At 35.9% G+C, this 23394-nt stretch overlaps 1 protein-coding gene across 4 annotated transcripts in view; it reads left to right on the forward strand.

Moving 5' to 3' along the window:
* CDH19 (cadherin 19) overlaps window positions 1–23394 on the forward strand; it is a 104487-nt gene that overhangs the window by 69282 nt on the left and 11811 nt on the right. For all 4 annotated transcript variants that reach the window (XR_010582803.2, XR_012427141.1, XM_005586494.5 and 1 more), the window contains 2 exons: window positions 318–439; window positions 18703–18820. Coding sequence is in view for 2 of the 4 variants with exons in the window: in XM_005586494.5 (XP_005586551.3) it covers window positions 318–439; window positions 18703–18820 (240 nt within the window). In the remaining 2 variants the exon portion in view is untranslated. The remainder of the gene's footprint in view (window positions 1–317; window positions 440–18702; window positions 18821–23394) is intronic.

A 23394-nucleotide genomic window follows, 5' to 3' on the forward strand; every position in this document is an offset into this window, starting at 1 on the left:
ATTCCTGGACTCTTGCAAGCTCTCCATATACCCTTATTTTACTTTATCTTTTTACTACTTTTTCTCATCACTTATTACAGCCCATGGCAAGCACAATGCACCCAATAAATATTGCTTGGTTTGAATATATTAGCACAGAATTTTTTTCTAGGATCTATTGCTGATAAATAGGTGAATCATATAGATATCCTGTCCTCAGATTGCTTTTTTCAAGTAAAATAAAAATGTACCATATAGCCTCTAATGTAATTTTAATGATGTATCTTCTAAAGACATATTAAAATGTTAGATTTTTATTATATATATTCAAATTGCAGACAATATAGAGCAGATCTCTTCGATCCCAGTGTATGTGCAAGTTCTTAATATCAATGATCATGCTCCTGAGTTCTCTCAATACTATGAGAGTTATGTTTGTGAAAATGCAGGCTCTGGTCAGGTAAGGACTCATTATAAATTACAAAGTCTAAACTATATATCATTGTTTCATAATATGTAATTATTTCATATATTATACAATATTGTTATATAATACATATCATTAACATCTTTAATATTCATATATTATAATTTATATAATTATTGTAATTCTATAATATTACATATACAAATTATATATAAATTAATTTTTATAATATATAATTTTTGTTATGCATTCATCTTATTTTAAAACATCAAAAAATTAATTTTATCCTATTTATATTAATTACATGCTTTTATGTTGTGAGCTTTTTATTTTATTTTATTTTATTTTTAATTTTTTTATTTTAATTTTTAAAAACATGCAAATTTCAAGTTTTCTACTTTCAAATTCCTCAAATGTTTTTAAAAATCTAACGATAGTGATTCAGTAGTTTACTTTTATAGTATATTTATTATTCAGTAGTTCATTTATACTTTGTCAAACAATTAAGAAAAAAATTCTATAGGTTACATAGTCACATTTAAGTTTCTTTTTATTTTTTTATTCTTCATGCAGGTACAGGTAAAATGAAATATAAGCATAAACATATGGAGGGAAAATATGCCAAAATGTTTTTTCATAGGATTTAATCACTATACCAGGTATAGCAACACAAATAAAACTGAGTCTTATACAAATTACTAGATATGTAAACATTTATGAGAACATACTCATTTTGAAATACATTATCATTACTTCACAATTTATTTCTTTCACACACTTTCTTATCTGCTGCTCACTGTTTTATTTGTAAAATGTGAAACTTAAATTAGAATGTTATTTGTGTACTTCTAAGCTCCAGTACATAATAAACTAACATAATTATGCAGTTTCTTAGAGCACATAGAAGACTATTAAATACCACAGGCTGTTTTTCTTTAAAAAATGTCCAATAATGTTCAAAAATTTTACAGTCTAGTGTTCATGATACTAAATAGGTATACAGACACTATCAACTCAGTTATTCTAAGTAGCTTTGAATTTATCAACAAAGCTAGTCAGGGACCATTTGGAGTTTACAAAAGCAGAAATTATATTTCTCTTTCAATAAATGTTAGTAACCAAAGTTATATTTGATCTTCAATTTCCTACTATGCTGAGGAATAGGCATATCTTAAGAGATAGGTACATCTTAACTTTTACTGATTATTAAACTGCAACATAGTGAAAATTGTCAGTATTTCTTGAAATGATTGTGAATTTCATTAAGCTATGTGTGTTTTTGAATATGATTTCACTGGAAATAATGATCAAATCTTGCCTATAAATATTTTCCAAAATGTTTTTGAAAGCAGTAATAAAATTGTTAAAAATATACAAATAACTTTAAAATTTTAAAGCACTCATTTCTAATGGGTTAGAACCCAAGGATTTGGGGACAGTAAAAGGTGGATATAAAAACTTCAGAGGCTCTCTATTGTGTTGCACTTTCCCTAGAACTAAAATTGAACTGTTTTAGAAATGTATGGACATACAGTATAGGGTAGAAGAGATCACAAAAACAGAATGAACGTGAACTTGGACCCATGGCTCCTCCAGAAATTTGGCTTAGACATTTTTCTTCAAACCTGGTGCTATAAGTAGATTATATATTTAGAAATTGGATGTATCTAATATTCTCAAGAATTTCAAACACATCTGGTTACTTAGACACATTGACCAATATAACAAGCAACTTTAAAATAATAACATGTAAATCTAATAAATGATACTTTAAATGTGGCATGCCAGTTTTCTTAAAATACAAATAATTTTTGACAAGATGAATTTTATAATTTTCTAATAAATGTATATTAAATTTACATATTAGATGTAACATATTTCTAGAATTATTATAAATAAAATTATGGTTTATATTTATGATTATATTTCATATTTCGAGTACTAGTATAGTAAATTATTTCATTCATTTCATGTACATGTGAAGTGTACATATGAATGTATTTAGATTATCCATTGATTAGATAGCCTGTTTTTAAACTTTAAAAAAAATAGGCTTAATTTACTGTATCTTCTATACACCTATTTCTGTAAATGTCCCATGTGGTAAGTATGTTAACTGAACAAAGTTTTGTTATATATATATATATATATATTTTTTTTTTTTTTTTTTTTTTTGAGCTGGAGCTTCACTCTTGTTACCCAGGTTCAAGTGCCGTGGCATGATCTTGGCTTACTGCAACCTCCCTGTCCCAGGTTCAAGCGATTCTCCTGCCTCAGCCTCCCGAGTAGCTGAGTTTACAGGCAAACACCACCATACCTGGCTAATTGTTTTCGTATTTTTAGTAGAGATGGGTTTTTGCCATGTTGGGCAGGCTGGTCTCAAACTCCTGATCTCGTGATCCGCCTGCCTCGGCCTCCCAAAGTGATAGGATTACAGGCGTGCACCACCACTCCTGGCCGTTTCTGTTTAACATTTTTGTATTTTCCTCAATATATAACTAGATTTATGACAGCAGAGACTCTTGGTGATTTTATCCATAGTTATATATGTATGCACATACAGTGATTATAATATGAAAAGTATTCAATTCTATGCTTTCAGAAAAATATATTTTACATGCAACCTGGAAAAACAATTTTACATGTTTTGTAAATATGATAAAATAAGCAAAAATGACAATACTAACCATATGGATATAGTTCAAAAAAGAATTAGTAAGTAGTATTTGTTAGTTATACTAAAAAACTCAATATATATATGTATATGTGAGTGCACCAATATATATAGTAGATATTTTAAAATTTTTATTTGTAATTCATTCAATTTTTAAGTTGCCATACACATATACATACATACATATATATACACACACACAAACACACCCCTATATATATATACACACACTGGGATTACAAGCTGGGATTACAGGCGCCCACCACACCCAGCTAATTTTTCATAGTTTTAGTAGAGATGGGTTTTCACCATGTTAGCCAGGATGGTCTCGATCTCCTGACCTTGTGATCCTCCTGCCTCGGCCTCCCAAAGTGCTGGGAGTGAGTCACTGCACCTGGCCCTCATTTACTCTTAAGCAATACACAGTACACAGCTTTCCAATGATAGCTGAGTGCATCTTTTTGAATTTGATGGATTTGTCTCTTTTACCCTTTGAGAAAAATGAGCAAGATAGCAAAATAAGTGTTTTTCTTTTTATGTATTCTTTAAATTTTTGGTTTTTGTTTCTTTGTTAGGTTTTGTTCCCATGTTTTTGAAAGGGAAAGTGGTCTTTTTATTTTTTGAGACGGAGTTTCGCTGTCGCCCAGGCTGGAGTGCAGTAGCGTGATCTCGGCTCACTGCAAGCTCCGCCTCCCGGGTTCACGCCATTCTCCTGCCTCAGCCTCCCGAGTAGCTGGGACTACAGGCACCGCCACCTCGCCCGGCTAGTTTTTTGTATTTTTAGTAGAGACGGGGTTTCACCGTGTTAGCCAGGATGGTCTCGATCTCCTGACCTCGTGATCCGCCCGCCTCGGCCTCCTAAAGTGCTGGGATTACAGGCGTGAGTCACCGCGCCCGGCCAGCAAAGTGATTCTTTAGAGAGGATTGAATAAACGTTTGTTTTCTAGTGTTAAGTTCCTGGCATCGTATGGGCTGATTGGTATTCTTGATTATTGTCTAAAAATCACATGTATAGGAAGCCATGAGGTTTAATTCAAATATGTTTCCCCTTATGTGAGAATGAAACATCAAAAACAACAAGCTAAAATAACGAAAAGATTACACAGCGCAATAGCTGAAGATCTCTATCACTGATCCACACTTCCCCGATTAGATGATAATATCCTAACCATGCTGAATACTAATCTCCTCATTTCAAAAATAATAGTAAAACTTCTGCTCTATAATCTCTATCTTCTAAGGATTTTGTAAAGATAAAAAACAAATAAGAAAGTAAGTAAAAGAGGACTATGTTAAAGTAGTTTTGTCAATATTAACAGTGACAGTTAAGGGTCATGTCATACATTACAAGTTCTTAACATGGGGTTCATTCTATTCTAAAGAGATTTGAATGAGCTATACGGTGTCTGTGTACACTTGATATTGTACAGAAACAACATTGTCAATGTCTGTTGGAGATGAGGGTGGAGCAGGTTAATAATGTTGTTCATCAGATGTTTAAGGAAGTCAAATTAACAGAGTAAAACACAAAAGTTAAGAACTCCAATATAAACGTAGTATAGAGGTTGATTTTTTGGTTTTGTCATCATATGCGTATGATATTAATAATGTACTACAGGTACATAAGATGTAAACATTGGTTTCGCTGAATGAAGGGTTTGAGAGACTCCATGCACAAGTTTTACATTTTCTTGTGAATCTATAATCATTTCAAAATGCAGGGTTTTTTTTTTAAAAAAGTCATTAGACTGGAATTAAAGAAAATGAAATAATGTAAGGAAAAAAGAAAAGAGGATTAAAACAATGATTCTTAATATTACTGAGAATATGTCACAGAGAAGCTTCTAAGGAATATTTTTGGTCAAGATATTTGTATAATTGAGTTTCAATTAATTTTCATGTTATTTAAACTTTCCTAAAAATATAGAAAGTTAATAATGCTTTGAAATCTATAAATACTTTACGTATCAAGTCAAAGGAACTAAATGATACACATAAAAATTATATACACAAACTTTTCATTTGATACTAAGAAACCCTTAGATAAAATTAAACGTAGGTGGGACACAGTGGCTCACGCCTGTAATCCCAGCACTTTGGGAGGCCTAGGCAGGAGGATCACCCGAGTTCAGAAGTTCGAGACCAGCCTGGCCAACATGGTGAAACACCATCTCTACTGAAAATACAAAAATTAGTTGGGCGTAGTGTTGGGCACCTGTAATCCCAGCTACTCAGGAGGCTGAGGCAAGAGAATCTCCTGAACCTGGGAGGAAGAGGTTGTAGTGAGCCGAGATTACACCATTGCACTCAAGCCTGAGTGACAAGAGTGAAACTCCGTCTCCGAGACGGGCGGATCACGAGGTCAGAAGATCGAGACCATCCTGGTTAACACGGTGAAACCTCGTCTCTACTAAAAAAAATACAAAAAAACTAGCCGGGCGAGGTGGCGGGCGCCTGTAGTCCCAGCTACTCGGGAGGCTGAGGCAGGAGAATGGCGTAAACCCGGGAGGCGGAGCTTGCAGTGAGCTGAGATCCGGCCACTGCACTCCAGCCTGGGCGACAGAGCGAGACTCCGTCTCAAAAAAAAAAAATAAATAAATAAAAAATAAAAAAAGAATAATAAACCTAAATTCCAGGTAATAAATATGACTTCAAAAGGCACACATAATACGTATAATAATGATAAAATATTATAGTCCTAGATAGATAATCAAAACTTTATGTAATATTGAAACTGATAGGGTAATATAATTTAAAACAGTAATGAGAAATCAATGCCTTCTCTTACACTATTATTTATTGGAGTTCTAAAGCTGAATTTCGTACAATATATAAAGTACATGTAAAAAAAAAGTCACTGAAAAGAAAAATTATTTGAAAATATAAGGTTATGTAATGCAGTGCTTCCAAATAAATGGTAGAATTGTAAATTTTCCTGTAGCCACATTTAAAAATATAAAACACACCCAGATTATGTTCATTTTAATAATATTTATTTGGTATAATACATCCAAAATATCATCTTCACATATTTTTAATTAAAATCATTAACAGAATATTTAATATTTTATATGTATTTTTAATTTATGAAGATGATTCTTTTTTTTTCTTTTTTTAATTTATTTATTATTATTATACTTTAAGTTGTAGGGTACATGTGCATAACGTGCAGGTTTGTTACATATGTATACTTGTGCCATGTTGGTGTGCTGCACCCATCAACTCGTCATTTACATCAGGTATAACTCCCAATGCAATCCCTCCCCCCTCCCCCCTCCCCATGATAGGCCCCTGTGTGTGATGTTCCCCTTCCTGAGTCCAAGTGATCTCATTGTTCAGTTCCCACCTATGAGTGAGAACATGCGGTGTTTGGTTTTCTCTTCTTGTGATAGATTGCTAAGAATGATGGTTTCCAGCTGCATCCATGTGCCTACAAAGGACACAAACTCATCCTTTTTGATGGCTGCATAGTATTCCATGGTGTATATGTGCCACATTTTCTTAATCCAATCTGTCACTGATGGACATTTGGGTTGATTCCAAGTCTTTGCTATTGTGAATAGTGCTGCAATAAACATACGAGTGCATGTGTCTTTATAGCAGCATAATTTATAATCCTTTGGGTATATACCCAGTAATGGGATGGCTGGGTCATATGGTACAACTAGTTCTAGATCCTTGAGGAATCGCCATACTGTTTTCCATAATGGTTGAACTAGTTTACAATCCCACCAACAGTGTAAAAGTGTTCCTATTTCTCCACAGCCTCTCCAGCACCTGTTGTTTCCTGACTTTTTAATGATCGCCATTCTAACTGGTGTGAGATGGTATCTCATTGTGGTTTTGATTTGCATTTCTCTGATGGCCAGTGATGATGAGCATTTTTTCATGTGTCTGTTGGCTGTATGAATGTCTTCTTTTGAGAAATGTCTGTTCATATCCTTTGCCCACTTTTTGATGGGGTTGTTTTTTTCTTGTAAATTTGTTTGAGTTCTTTGTAGGTTCTGGATATTAGCCCTTTGTCAGATGAGTAGATTGCAAAACTTTTCTCCCATTCTGTAGGTTGCCTGTTCACTCTGATGGTAGTTTCTTTTGCTGTGCAGAAGCTCTTTAGTTTAATGAGATCCCATTTGTCAATTTTGGCTTTTGCTGCCGTTGCTTTTGGTGTTTTAGACATGAAGTCTTTGCCCATGCCTATGTCCTGAATGGTACTACCTAGGTTTTCCTCTAGGATTTTTATGGTATTAGGTCTAACATTTAAGTCTCTAATCCATCTTGAATTAATTTTCGTATAAGGAGTAAGGAAAGGATCCAGTTTCAGCTTTCTACTTATGGCTAGCCAATTTTCCCAGCACCATTTATTAAATACGGAATCCTTTCCCCATTTCTTGTTTGTCTCAGGTTTGTCAAAGATCAGATGGCTGTAGATGTGTGGTATTATTTCTGAGGACTCTGTTCTGTTCCATTGGTCTATATCTCTGTTTTGGTACCAGTACCATGCTGTTTTGGTTACTGTAGCCTTGTAGTATAGTTTGAAGTCAGGTAGCGTGATGCCTCCAGCTTTGTTCTTTTGACTTAGGATTGTCTTGGAGATGCGGGCTCTTTTTTGGTTCCATCTGAACTTTAAAGCAGTTTTTTCCAATTCTGTGAAGAAACTCATTGGTAGCTTGATGGGGATGGCATTGAATCTATAAATTACCTTGGGCAGTATTGCCATTTTCACAATATTGATTCTTCCTATCCATGAGCATGGTATGTTCTTCCATTTGTTTGTGTCCTCTTTTATTTCACTGAGCAGTGGTTTGTAGTTCTCCTTGAAGAGGTCCTTTACATCCCTTGTAAGTTGGATTCCTAGGTATTTTATTCTCTTTGAAGCAATTGTGAATGGAAGTTCATTCCTGATTTGGCTCTGTGTTTGTCTGTTACTGGTGTATAAGAATGCTTGTGATTTTTGCACATTAATTTTGTATCCTGAGACTTTGCTGAAGTTGCTTATCAGCTTAAGGAGATTTTGGGCTGAGACAATGGGGTTTTCTAAATATACAATCATGTCATCTGCAAACAGGGACAGTTTGACTTCTTCTTTTCCTAACTGAATACCCTTGATTTCTTTCTCTTGCCTGATTGCCCTAGCCAGAACTTCCAACACTATGTTGAATAGGAGTGGTGAGAGAGGGCATCCCTGTCTTGTGCCAGTTTTCAAAGGGAATTTTTCCAGTTTTTGCCCATTCAGTATGATATTGGCTGTGGGTTTGTCATAAATAGCTCTTATTATTTTGAGGTACGTTCCATCAATACCGAATTTATTGAGCGTTTTTAGCATGAAGGGCTGTTGAATTTTGTCAAAAGCCTTTTCTGCATCTATTGAGATAATCATGTGGTTCTTGTCTTTGGTTCTGTTTATATGCTGGATTATGTTTATTGATTTGTGAATGTTGAACCAGCCTTGCATCCCAGGGATGAAGCCCACTTGATCATGGTGGATAAGCTTTTTGATGTGTTGCTGAATCTGGTTTGCCAGTATTTTATTGAGGATTTTTGCATCGATGTTCATCAGGGATATTGGTCTAAAATTCTCTTTTTTTGTTGTGTCTCTGCCAGGCTTTGGTATCAGGATGATGTTGGCCTCATAAAATGAGTTAGGGAGGATTCCCTCTTTTTCTATTGATTGGAATAGTTTCAGAAGGAATGGTACCAACTCTTCCTTGTACCTCTGGTAGAATTCAGCTGTGAATCCATCTGGTCCTGGACTTTTTTTAGTTGGTAGGCTATTAATTATTGCCTCAATTTCAGAGCCTGCTATTGGTCTATTCAGGGATTCAACTTCTTCCTGGTTTAGTCTTGGAAGAGTGTAAGTGTCCAGGAAATTATCCATTTCTTCTAGATTTTCCAGTTTATTTGCGTAGAGGTGTTTATAGTATTCTCTGATGGTAGTTTGTATTTCTGTGGGGTCGGTGGTGGTATCCCCTTTATCATTTTTAATTGCGTCGATTTGATTCTTCTCTCTTTTCTTCTTTATTAGTCTGGCTAGTGGTCTGTCAATTTTGTTGATCTTTTCAAAAAACCAACTCCTGGATTCATTGATTTTTTGGAGAGTTTTTTGTGTCTCTATCTCCTTCAGTTCTGCTCTGATCTTAGTTATTTCTAGCCTTCTGCTAGCTTTCGAATGTGTTTGCTCTTGCTTCTCTAGTTCTTTTAATTGAGATGTTAGAGTGTCAATTTTAGATCTTTCCTGCTTTCTCTTGTGGGCATTTAGTGCTAGAAATTTCCCTCTACACACTGCTTTAAATGTGTCCCAGAGATTCTGGTATGTTGTATCTTTGTTCTCATTGGTTTCAAAGAACATCTTTATTTCTGCCTTCATTTCGTTATGTACCCAGTAGTCATTCAGGAGCAGGTTGTTCAGTTTCCATGTAGTTGAGCGGTTTTGATTGAGTTTCTTAGTCCTGAGTTCTAGTTTGATTGCACTGTGGTCTGAGAGACAGTTTGTTATAATTTCTGTTCTTGTACATTTGCTGAGGAGTGCTTTACTTCCAATTACGTGGTCAATTTTGGAGTAAGTACGATGTGGTGCTGAGAAGAATGTATATTCTGTTGATTTGGGGTGGAGAATTCTATAGATGTCTATTAGGTCTGCTTGCTGCAGAGATGAGTTCAATTCCTGGATATCCTTGTTAACTTTCTGTCTCGTTGATCTGTCTAACGTTGACAGTGGAGTGTTGAAGTCTCCCATTATTATTGTATGGGAGTCTAAGTCTCTTTGTAAGTCTCTAAGGACTTGCTTGATGAATCTGGGTGCTCCTATATTGGGTGCATATATATTTAGGATAGTTAGCTCTTCCTGTTGAATTGATCCCTTTACCATTATGTAATGGCCTTCTTTGTCTCTTTTGATCTTTGATGGTTTAAAGTCTGTTTTATCAGAGACTAGTATTGCAACCCCTGCTTTTTTTTGTTCTCCATTTGCTTGATAAATCTTCTTCCATCCCTTTATTTTGAGCCTATATATGTCTCTGCGTGTGAGATGGGTCTCCTGAATACAGCAGACTGATGGGTCTTGACTCTTTATCCAGTTTGCCAGTCTGTGTCTTTTAATTGGAGCATTTAGTCCATTTACATTTAAGGTTAAGATTGTTATGTGTGAACTTGATCCTGCCGTTATGATATTAACTGGTTATTTTGCTCGTTAGTTGATGCAGTTTCTTCCTAGCCTCGATGGTCTTTACATTTTGGCATGTTTTTGCAATGGCTGGTACCGGTTGTTCCTTTCCATGTTGAGTGCTTCCTTCAGGGTCTCTTGTAAGGCAGGCCTAGTGGTGACAAAATCTCTAAGCATTTGCTTATCTGTAAAGGATTTTATTTCTCCTTCACTTATGAAACTTAGTTTGGCTGGATATGAAATTCTGGGTTTAAAATTCTTTTCTTTAAGAATGTTGAATATTGGCCCCCACTCTCTTCTGGCTTGGAGAGTTTCTGCCGAGAGATCTGCTGTTAGTCTGATGGGCTTCCCTTTGTGGGTATCCCGACCTTTCTCTCTGGCTGCCCTTAAGATTTTTTCCTTCATTTCAACTTTGGTGAATCTGGCAATTATGTGTCTTGGAGTTGCTCTTCTCGAGGAGTATCTTTGTGGCGTTCTCTGTATTTCCTGGATTTGAATGTTGGCCTGCCCTACTAGGTTGGGGAAGTTCTCCTGGATGATATCCTGAAGCGTGTTTTCCAACTTGGTTCCATTTTCCCCCTCACTTTCAGGCACCCCAATCAGACGTAGATTTGGTCTTTTTACATAATCCCATACTTCTTGCAGGCTTTGTTCATTTCTTTTTCTCCTTTTTTCTTTTGGTTTCTCTTCTCGCTTCATTTCATTCATTTGATCCTCAATCGCAGATACTCTTTCTTCCAGTTGATTGAGTCGGTTACTGAAGCTTGTGCATTTGTCACGTATTTCTCGTGTCATGGTTTTCATCTCTTTCATTTCGTTTAGGACCTTCTCTGCATTAATTACTCTAGCCATCAATTCTTCCACTTTTTTTTCAAGATTTTTAGTTTCTTTGCTCTGGGTACGTAATTCCTCCTTTAGCTCTGAGAAATTTGATGGACTGAAGCCTTCTTCTCTCATCTCGTCAAAGTCATTCTCCGTGCAGCTTTGATCCGTTGCTGGCGATGAGCTGCGCTCCTTTGCCGGGGGAGATGCGCTCTTATTTTTTGAATTTCCAGCTTTTCTGCCCTGCTTTTTCCCCATCTTTGTGGTTTTATCTGCCTCTGGTCTTTGATGATGGTGATGTACTGATGGGGTTTTGGTGTAGGTGTCCTTCCTGTTTGATAGTTTTCCTTCTAACAGTCAGGACCCTCAGCTGTAGGTCTGTTGGAGATTGCTTGAGGTCCACTCCAGACCCTGTTTGCCTGGGTATCAGCAGCAGAGGCTGCAGAAGATAGAATATTTCTGAACAGCGAGTGTTCCTGTCTGATTCTTGCTTTGGAAGCTTCCTCTCAGGGGTGTACCCCACCCTGTGAGGTGTGGGGTGTCAGACTGCCCCTAGTGGGGGATGTCTCCCAGTTTGGCTACTCAGGGGTCAGGGACCCACTTGAGCAGGGAGTCTGTCCCTTCTCAGATCTCAACCTCCGTGTTGGGAGATCCACTGCTCTCTTCAAAGCTGTCAGACAGAGTCGTTTGCGTCTGCAGAGGTTTCGGCTGTGTGTTATTGCCCTGTCCCCAGAGGTGGAGTCTGCAGAGACAGGCAGGTTTCCTTGAGCTGCTGTGAGCTCCACCCAGTTCGAGCTTCCCAGCAGCTTTGTTTACCTACTTAAGCCTCAGCAATGGCGGGCGCCCCTCCCCCAGCCTCGCTGCTGCCTTGCTGGTAGATCACAGACTGCTGTGCTAGCAATGAGGGAGGCTCCGTGGGTGTGGGACCCTCCCGGCCAGGTGTGGGATATGATCTCCTGGTGTGCCTGTTTGCTTAAAGTGCAGTATTGGGGTGGGAGTTACCCGATTTTCCAGGTGTTGTGTGTCTCAGTTCCCCTGGCTAGGAAAAGGGATTCCCTTCCCCCTTGCGCTTCCCAGGTGAGGCAATGCCTCGCCCTGCTTCAGCTCTCGCTGGTCGGGCTGCAGCAGCTGACCAGCACCGATCGTCCGGCACTCCCCAGTGAGATGAACCCAGTACCTCAGTTGAAAATGCAGAAATCACCGGTCTTCTGTGTCGCTCGCGCTGGGAGTTGGAGACTGGAGCTGTTCCTATTCGGCCATCTTGCTCCGCCCCCGCCATGAAGATGATTCTTGTCTAATTTTCCACATGCTCAAACAGCTAGAGAAAATGACAGGTAAAAAGATGTCTTATATCTGTCTTCTTTGGATAGATAATAAATTAATCATATAAAATAAAAATGCGATGGTAGTCACACTCTACTCTGGAGGAATCCAAACATTTACTCAAATACCTATGTGGGTAAACAAAATGTTTGGTTTTGTTCTTAATGTGTAAGTGGCTGGGGTGGGGAAGAGAAGGAGAGAATTTTCAGCAATTTTCAAAATATTAATATAATAAATGAGCTGACATCAGGGTAATTTGCCTTGGCTAGGTGGTGCAAATAGTTACCATTTTTCAAATCAATGAGTGCCATTATCTTGACGGATATTAAATGTCTTTTTTGGAGGTAAAGTATAACATCGATAATTTCCAGATTCACTCATATCAATATTTTGTCTAAAGACATTTACCTTGTCTCCATGTAAAAATTTTCTTTTTCCTAAATTTCAGTGGTTGCATTTTGTGATCTTTGATTCTCTTCCTTTCACTTTTGTGCCCAAAAGTTTTCCTCAACTCATTATTTCGTCTTTTACCCACTTCTTCCTCTCGACTACAGTTCATATCCAAATAACTGTATCTCTGCCTCCTTTTTCTATTTTAAGCTATGTGTCCGACTAACCTGAGAAAACAACTCAGATGTCCCATGGTTAACACCAAATTTTCTCCCAAGCCTTCCCTTTTTTCAGCATCCCCAGGAAAATTATTATAATATCAAGTTTTGCAAGAAAAAAAAAAACATGGACATCATTTTTAATTAATTATAGTCTTTACTCTCCGTATCCAATCAATCATTTGGTTCTGTTGATCCCATCTCCTACATATGTCTTTAATGTATCAGTTTCTCTCTATCATCATTCTTTCTACCCTAATAGGGACCTATCTTCTCTTCTGGAGTGAACCTGACCTAAGCAGGTCTGCAGAGGGATGTTCCTGTAAAATCAAACTTTGCTTCATCCAATCTCACAGCACATATGCAGCAATGTATCAGTTTTATATATCAATTATATTTATTAGGTAAGTCTGTAGTCATGCAGTTTCAGGATAACCAGATTTTACTGGATGGAAAATAGTGAGGAGAATATATAGCCCTTTTGAAAATGGTGAAAAAACATTACTTTGGTGACATCTTCTGGAGTTCAGCATACCCTTGCTCCAAATCATTGCGGCAAATTTAGGCAAATTTTGGGACCCAGGAGCTGTATCTTTATTTGAAACATACTGTACCATCCTCAATTTATGAACACTGCTCAGTAATTTCTGTATTGTTTCTCATTAAAAATAACACAATCCATAATTGTGACTGTTAGTGTTTTTTTTTTTTTTTTTGTATATCACATAAAGAAATTTTGATTACCAAGCAGTTGTTCATTAGGATAATGACAATAGCTTGTGGGCTAGATTCTCCATTTCCAGACTTACATTAAGGATGTCCTCAGCAGGAGCATTCTAAAATGCAATCCTTTGCCTGGAACCGTGTGATCCCAAATAAAAGTAATAATCATGTCATTTCCAAATTAGAGCCTGGGAGTGTCCCTCAGTAGAATGTCGAAACTCTTTAATATGTCCATGATGTATCCCCGCTCACTTCCACAGTACGATCTTCAAATTTCCGCATAGATACAAGGTTCTCTGACCCTCCCCCCCGCAATGTTTAAGTATTAAGTATTTTAGGTGGTTATAACTTTTATTATGTAATTTATGTAATCTGTACTTCCTCAATACTTTTTAAGTTTGCAATTCTGCTTGATCTTCTACACCACTGGAATGTGAACAGTGGTGACAGAGACTAACTTTATTCATAATTGTACCACCAGGGCATAGGATTGCTTGGCATACTGTAAGTACTAATGAAATACATCTTAAATGGATACATCTAAGATACTAATGAGATATTTTACAATTTAATATTTTGTGTATACATGCTGATTTTATGTGAATTTTAAAAATATATTTGGAATATTAACTTTAAAAGGAAAATTAGAAAATACATACTGAGATAAAAATCTAGGAATGTGTATTTTTCAACTGAATATAGATTTCTACAAGTTAATGGCAAAACAATTACGATATATATGACATTTAAATAGATATGATGTAATTTTGTGAAAAGTCCTTTTAGAAAACTTAGAGTATCCCCAGTTCTATCCAGGTCTAAAATATTATACTATAATGACCTTTTCAACATTTTTCTTCTCATGTTTTGCTAAACAGAAAAAGACAACAAACTTACTACAATCTAGACTTTCTTTTGGTTCTAACTCTATTAGTGTATTATTTTGTACTTTGCCTGTTTGAACAGATGTTCAACAACTTTTTTGAGTTTTCTAGATTTATTTTGTCAAAACAGGTGTAATTTAAAATCATTTACTCATTAGAGTAATATAAAACATGATGGTCTCATATCTATGTTTGTGTAATAATTTCTTGGCAATGGGAAACAATTTGCATCTTTAGCCTAATATAAGGTATGCCTACCTAGAATAACTACATAAGCAACTCAGATAAGATTTTAAGAAAATCTTTCCAGATATTCATTTATTACAACTTCAACTTTTTGTTTAACATTTTTCTATTGAGAAGCATTTTTTTATAGTTTATTAAGTGCATTTCAAGGAATTGATGACATATATAAATTAATATTCAGTATCTGTATATTGATTTAGAGTTCATGATTCAATTTATAGTTTATAATCTTGTTCAACAATTTATTGATTGACTAATCCTGGAAGTAGGTTTCATTGTGACTTGCCATGAAGATAAGGAAACAGACACAAATGTATTGCTTGCTCCAAATCATTGTGTACAAGTGTTGCATCTTAAACTAGCTGTCCATTAATTGCATGTTTAATAAGAATCATCTCTTTGGTTTGAGGAACGTGAGTACTGGGCTGATTTTTGACTCGGGATAATTAATCTGGAATGTTATTTTAGTAAACTGGCCCATGCATGACTTTTTCTTAAAAGAAGACATAGTGCATAATGATTAATAGCAAATGATTCTCTTTATTCTCCTGATTATCTTCAAAGTCAAATAGTGATTATAGTCTCATAAAATAACTAAATTGGAACTTATGAAACTTCCAATAATTGGCCATCTTTAACCTCCAAAATATTAATTTCATATATTTATACCTAATTATGATATCTTTGCCTTCACTAATTTTTCATGATATTCTTTGCTTAGGATCATACTTTTTTCATCAATTCATATTTTTATTCAAGTATTAGCTCATTGGCTGCACTCTACCCTAGAATATCTTCCCTTTCTCCCATATCAAAACACATCATTTTCTTCTATTTTTAACCATTATTTTTGGTCCTTATCCTATAAAATTATATTGCTTATTTCTCTGTCACTGTCTTTTATGAGACATATTTTTACTTGCTTTTGGGATTCCATGTTTTTTATGGTATCATTTTGTATGCAAATCTGGTAGGACAAGAACAAGTCTAGGGTATAAACAATATGTCCTAGAGTGCTACACTTACTACTCATATTTCATTTTGACTATGACATCAGCTTACATTCTAATTTTGGCCCAGCCAATTTACTTACCTAAGACATTTAGCTTATATGAAACTTAATATAAACCTTTATACCATAGGAACAATAATACAATTTATTCCAAAGGACCATTGTGAAGATTATCTAAGATAATGTATAGAACAGATCCTGGCCCATAGGTAACTTCTTATAATTTTAGTTACTTTTGGATTCTTGGGGCTTACACAATATATTTCCATTGTAGCTTTCGATGCACTGTAAATAGATGATTGAATGTATTGCATCAGAAATAAATTGGCCAAAATTCTACCTGGAGAGCAAAAAGAATATTAAAAATCTGTACTTTCAGCGAGGCACAGTGGCTCATTCCTGTAATCCCAGCACTTTGGGAGGCCGAGTCAGGTGGATCACGAGGTCAGGAGATCGAGACTAACATAGTTAAACACTGTCTTTACTAAAAATACAAAAAAAAAAAAAAAATTAGGCATGAGTGGTGGCAGGCACCTGTAGTCCCAGCTACTCGGGAGGCTGAGTTAGGAGAATGGCATAAACCCGGCAGGCGGAGCTTGCAGTGAGCCAAGATCGTGCCACTGCACTACAGCCTGGGTGACAGAGTGAGACTCTGTCTCAAAAAAAAAAAAAAAGAAAAAAAAATCTGAGCTTTCTTTCAGAATTAACCGTAATTTGGAGTTATTTTCCTTTTCTCTTTTCCCAGTCTCTCAAGCCATGGCTGTTCTTGGTATATACTTTTACCTTTTAATTTATGTTTACTCCTTTCATAAATGTATAAGGTCAGCGATAGGTCCCAGATAATAATTTTAGCCAATGCAACAGATAGAAGTTTTTCTCAGAATTTTATTTTAAAATGAAAATGAAAAACTTTTCATTGTTATATTTAAAGGAAAAATAAATATCCTCCGTCAAGACTTATGAGCACATTAATGTGGTCCCTTTGTTAGAGATATGTGTTTATTTTTACGTGTACCTGTTCAAGGTAAATTCAGTAAAATTCATAATACTTGATATATGACTGATTTTATGTCAGTGTCTTCCTATTTTTATAAAACAATTATGAAAGCCAGTAAAACATATCTTATAGGAAGCCCAACTTACAGAGCAAATATAAGTGAAGACTTGTTCATTTGAAAGGGGGAGGCTGTTGAAATCCTGCTCATTCAGTTTCCTATACCTATGTATAAGATATTTTGATTTATTAAAAGTCTTTTGAAATATATACAGTGTATCTCCAGTCTTCTTTAGTCTTCATCCCCCAAAGGGAGACATTTGCAACATTTAGTCAGATGCTGATGTTTAATACAGAACATCAGGTAGTAAAATACAATATTCCTTAACTGAACACTGTAACCACATATGCCAGCAAGATAAACATGAATTATATACTTTGTTATCAATATGACTTCAGTTAATATGCATATAAAGATATTCATATGCCTATTATTAACAATATTCAGTACACCATGGTATGCAAAAACTCAACAAGAGATTATTTTCATGAGTAACACATAATAGACATAGGAACACATAATAGTTTGTTGTGTGACAAACTTTCTGACAAGCCAAGACTGACAATCCTGAAAATGAACCCTGAAGGTTAAGTATTAGTATTTTTATTTTTCAAGGTTAAAAACTTGTAAATGGCAAAGCCAGGATTCAGAATATTGGGTTTCCAAGCCTCTGCCCTCTACTCAGCCTGTACAAAATCCTATGATATTCTAACATGAAGGCTTTACCTTAACACAAATCAATATCCACATGTATAATTATAAGCATGGATTGAATAAAATGTGTTTTGCTACGTTACTTAATTAACACTAAATGATTATTATTTATTAGTAATGTGTTATGAGTTAAACAGAAATCAATGTGGAGAAGTAATATACAGATCGTATTGGTTTCCTAATGTTCTTTATGCCTGTGAAGACATATCTATTTTTTTGAAGTATAACATAAATCTGGATTTGCCATCTTGCATCTAAGGCTATTTTTGTTTGACATATTGTTAAAGCACTTTAATTCTAGAAAATTCAAAACAATAACTTCTATAATGAATTTACTTTAATTTCCACAATTAATCACAATCTCACTATGTGATCTTGACAGCGTATCTTTTTCGACAATAATGAACTACTTGACTGACACATTCATGTCTTGAAAGAAGAAAATTAATTGAGAATGGAATTGTTCATATCTGCATTACTTCACTGTTTTATGATCTGAGATATAGAGATGAACTTATTTGACGTAAAACACTTTCCTATAATCATTATGGGTCAAAGGAAATCATGTACATTGCCCCTACATTTTAAATGCTTTATTTCCTCAATCAATTAAAAATCTCATTACTTTAGCAAATAGTTTAGTAAGCCAGTAACTCTACCACAGTTTTGCTCTCAGTAAAAACAGGAAATAGACAACTTTAGCAAATCATAACGTCTGACATTCAGATAAAGGAAAAATTAAGAAGGAAGAAAGAGTGAAATGTAGGCTGGGAGGGTGTGAGTAATACAAAAGAAATGCTTTGGAGACTTCTAACGAACTTAAGAGTTTGGAATCCACCTGATCCATCAACAAGAATTTATTATGTAATATTACAACACCCTTTGAAAAAAGGCAGTGAACATATTTTCAACTTGAGAAAAATACTTTACTATTCTCCACTGATTTGACAGCTATTTTCTGCAATGTCCCTATTGATTGTAATAAAGCAATGTGAATAAAAGCTAATAATAATAACAGCAGTGATCTTCTTCCTGAATCCAAACAACAACAAAAATCTATCCCCCTTTTTTTTCAGGTAATTCAGACTATCAGTGCAGTGGATAGAGATGAATCCATAGAAGAGCACCATTTTTACTTTAATCTATCTGTAGAAGACACTAACTCTTCAAGTTTTACAATCATAGACAATCAAGGTAACGTCATTCACTTATAATGAGTTTTGATACATTTTTGTGACTCATGTTAGACTTTAATGGAATTTATGGCACTGATTTTTATACTGTTCTTGCAACATAATAATGTTTGGAATTCAAGCAAGAGAGTAACAATGAAAATGGAAAACAAAACTCAGTGTTAAGTTCTAAAAATATTAGCTCCATTTCTCACCGCATTTCTTCAAAGTAGAAACACTTTGTAAAGTTATCAATGGCTGTAAGCTCTTGTAAAGTCTGAATAACCCTGCAAATATAATTGCAGTTCTGATCCCACGGCTCCTTTCATGTTCTCGTCTAACTCAGACTTCAATCTATGAGGAAGAAAACGACATTTATTTGAGTTACAGTCATGTTTGCTTGACTGATTCCAAAATATTTATGGTCATCAATTAGGAGCTCAGAATATATGAAATTGGGTTAATACAGTTCTTATTCCTTCAAAACTAAATAACTTTTATCAATCTAAGGATTAAGTGTTCAAAGAATTTTATGTAGGGGCAGAATTTATTTTCCCTTTCGGTAGAGGCGGATTAACTGTATAAAGAGCCGTGCTGCTGCTTTTTCATGAGCTTCAGTGAGAGGTATTTTTGTCATTATAAGGACTACTATTTTAATTTTTTTATACCTCAAAGTTATGAAACACAGTTGATTTATTACTCAGGTATCTGTAACCAAATACCTGCAGTTCTCCTTACAGCTGAGGTTAAGCTTTGTTCCAGAAGAGACCTGTCACAGGAGAGCAAATGCAACACATTTCTGTCTGTTTTGCCCTCGTCCCATTCCCCCGTGGAGGAAACTCAAATACATTTCAGCCAAAAACCACAAATATCTCTTTCAAGCTCTTTGAGAAATCTCCAAACTGCTTTCCCCAAAATTTAGCCCTGTGACGAACTCTTAGATTCAGGGGATACATGTATTATTATTATTTTTTTTTGATGTTGCGAACTTCAACCTTTTTTTTTTTTTTAATTTATTTATTATACTTTAAGTTGTAGGGTACCTGTGCATAATGTACAGGTTTGTTACATATGTATACTTGTGCCATGTTGCTGTGCTGCACCCATCAACTCGTCATTTACATCAGGTATAACTCCCAATGCAATCCCTCCCCCTTCCTCCCTCCGCCCTCCCCATGATAGGCCCCGGTGTGTGATGTTCCCCTTCCTGAGTCTAAGTGATCTCATTGTTCAGTTCCCACCTATGAGTGAGAACATGCAGTGTTTGGTTTTCTGTTCTTGTGATAGTATGCTAAGAATGATGGATTCCAGCTGCATCCAAGTCCCTACAAAGGACTCAAACTCATCCTTTTTTATGGCTGCATAGTATTCCATGGTGTATATGTGCCACATTTTCTTAATCCAATCTGTCACTGATGGACATTTGGGTTGATTCCAAGTCTTTGCTATTATGAATAGTGCTGCAATAAAAATACATCTGCATGTGTCTTTATAGCAGCATAATTTATAATCCTTTGGGTATATACCCAGTAATGGGATGGCTGGGTCATATGGCACATCTAGTTCTAGATCCTTGAGGAATCGCCATACTGTTTTCCATAATGGTTGAACTAGTTTACAGTCCCACCAACAGTGTAAAATCGTTCCTATTTCTCCACATCCTCTCCAGCACCTGTTGTTTCCTGACTTTTTAATGATCGCCATTCTAACTGGTGTGAGATGGTATCTCATTGTGGTTTTGATTTGCATTTCTCTGATGGCCAGTGATGATGAGCATTTTTTCATGTGTCTGTTGGCTGTATGAATGTCTTCTTTTGAGAAATGTCTGTTCATATCCTTTGCCCACTTTTTGATGGGGTTGTTTGTTTTTTTCTTATAAATTTGTTTGAGTTCTTTGTAGGTTCTGGATATTAGCCCTTTGTCAGATGAGTAGATTGCAAAAATTTTCTCCCATTCTGTAGGTTGCCTGTTCACTCTGATGGTAGTTTCTTTTGCTGTGCAGAAGCTCTTTAGTTTAATGAGATCCCATTTGTCAATTTTGGCTTTTGTTGCCGTTGCTTTTGGTGTTTTAGACATGAAGTCTTTGCCCATGCCTATGTCCTGAATGGTACTACCTAGGTTTTCCTCTAGGATTTTTATGGTAGTAGGTCTAACATTTAAGTCTCTAATCCATCTTGAATTAATTTTCGTATAAGGAGTAAGGAAAGGATCCAGTTTCAGCTTTCTACTTATGGCTAGCCAATTTTCCCAGCACCGTTTATTAAATAGGGAATCCTTTCCCCATTTCTTGTTTCTCTCAGGTTTGTCAAAGATCAAATGGCTGTAGATGTGTGGTATTATTTCTGAGGACTCTGTTCTGTTCCATTGGTCTATATCTCTGTTTTGGTACCAGTACCATGCTGTTTTGGTTACTGTAGCCTTGTAGTATAGTTTGAAGTCAGGTAGCGTGATGCCTCCAGCTTTGTTCTTTTGACTTAGGATTGTCTTGGAGATGCGGGCTCTTTTTTGGTCCATCTGAACTTTAAAGCAGTTTTTTCCAATTCTGTGAAGAAACTCATTGGTAGCTTGATAGGGATGGCATTGAATCTATAAATAATCTTGGGCAGTATGGCCATTTTCACAATATTGATTCTTCCTATCCATGAGCATGGTATGTTCTTCCATTTGTTTGTGTCCTCTTTTATTTCACTGAGCAGTGGTTTGTAGTTCTCCTTGAAGAGGTCCTTTACATCCCTTGTAAGTTGGATTCCTAGGTATTTGATTCTCTTTGAAGCAATTGTGAATGGAAGTTCATTCCTGATTTGGCTCTCTGTTTGTCTGTTACTGGTGTATAAGAATGCTTGTGATTTTTGCACATTAATTTTGTATCCTGAGACTTTGCTGAAGTTGCTTATGAGCTTAAGGAGATTTTGGGCTGAGACAATGGGGTTTTCTAAATATACAATCATGTCATCTGCAAACAGGGACAATTTGACTTCTTCTTTTCCTAACTGAATACCTTGATTTCTTTCTCTTGCCTGATTGCCCTAGCCAGAACTTCCAACACTATGTTGAATAGGAGTGGTGAGAGAGGGCATCCCTGTCTTGTGCCAGTTTTCAAAGGGAATTTTTCCAGTTTTTGCCCATTCAGTATGATATTGGCTGTGGGTTTGTCATAAATAGCTCTTATTATTTTGAGGTACGTTCCATCAATACCGAATTTATTGAGCGTTTTTAGCATGAAGGGCTGTTGAATTTTGTCAAAAGCCTTTTCTGCATCAATTGAGATAATCATGTGGTTCTTGTCTTTGGTTCTGTTTATATGCTGGATTATGTTTATTGATTTGCGAATGTTGAACCAGCCTCGCATCCAGGGATGAAGCCCACTTGATCATGGTGGATAAGCTTTTTGATGTGTTGCTGAATCCGGTTTGCCAGTATTTTATTGAGGATTTTTGCATCGATGTTCATCAGAGATATTGATCTAAAATTCTCTTTTTTTGTTGTGTCTCTGCCAGGCTTTGGTATCAGGATGATGTTGGCCTCATAAAATGAGTTAGGGAGGATTCCCTCTTTTTCTATTGATTGGAATAGTTTCAGAAGGAATGGTACCAACTCCTCCTTTTACCTCTGGTAGAATTCAGCTGTGAATCCATCTGGTCCTGGACTTTTTTTGGTTGGTAGGCTATTAATTATTGCCTCAATTTCAGAGCCTGCTATTGGTCTATTCAGGGATTTAACTTCTTCCTGGTTTAGTCTTGGAAGAGTGTAAGTGTCCAGGAAATTATCCATTTCTTCTAGATTTTCCAGTTTATTTGCGTAGAGGTGTTTATAGTATTCTCTGATGGTAGTTTGTATTTCTGTGGGGTCGGTGGTGATATCCCCTTTATCATTTTTAATTGCGTCGATTTGATTCTTCTCTCTTTTCTTCTTTATTAGTCTTGCTAGTGGTCTGTCAATTTTGTTGATCTTTTCAAAAAACCAACTCCTGGATTCATTGATTTTTTGGAGAGTTTTTTGTGTCTCTATCTCCTTCAGTTCTGCTCTGATCTTAGTTATTTCTAGCCTTCTGCTAGCTTTCGAATGTGTTTGCTCTTGCTTCTCTAGTTCTTTTAATTGCGATGTTAGAGTGTCTATTTTAGATCTTTCCTGCTTTCTCTTGTGGGCATTTAGTGCTATAAATTTCCCTCTACACACTGCTTTAAATGTGTCCCAGAGATTCTGGTATGTTGTATCTTTGTTCTCATTGGTTTCAAAGAACATCTTTATTTCTGCCTTCATTTCGTTACGTACCCAGTAGTCATTCAGGAGCAGGTTGTTAAGTTTCCATGTAGTTGAGCGGTTTTGATTGAGTTTCTTAGTCCTGAGTTCTAGTTTGATTGCACTGTGGTCTGAGAGACAGTTTGTTATAATTTCTGTTCTTGTACATTTGCTGAGGAGTGCTTTACTTCCCATTACGTGGTCAATTTTGGAGTAAGTATGATGTGGTGCTGAGAAGAATGTATATTCTGTTGATTTGGGGTGGAGAGTTCTATAGATGTCTATTAGGTCTGCTTGCTGCAGAGATGAGTTCAATTCCTGGATATCCTTGTTAACTTTCTGTCTCGTTGATCTGTC

Source organism: Macaca fascicularis, chromosome 18 (genome assembly GCF_037993035.2).
Source record: "Macaca fascicularis isolate 582-1 chromosome 18, T2T-MFA8v1.1".
Classification (NCBI taxonomy): domain Eukaryota; kingdom Metazoa; phylum Chordata; class Mammalia; order Primates; family Cercopithecidae; genus Macaca; species Macaca fascicularis.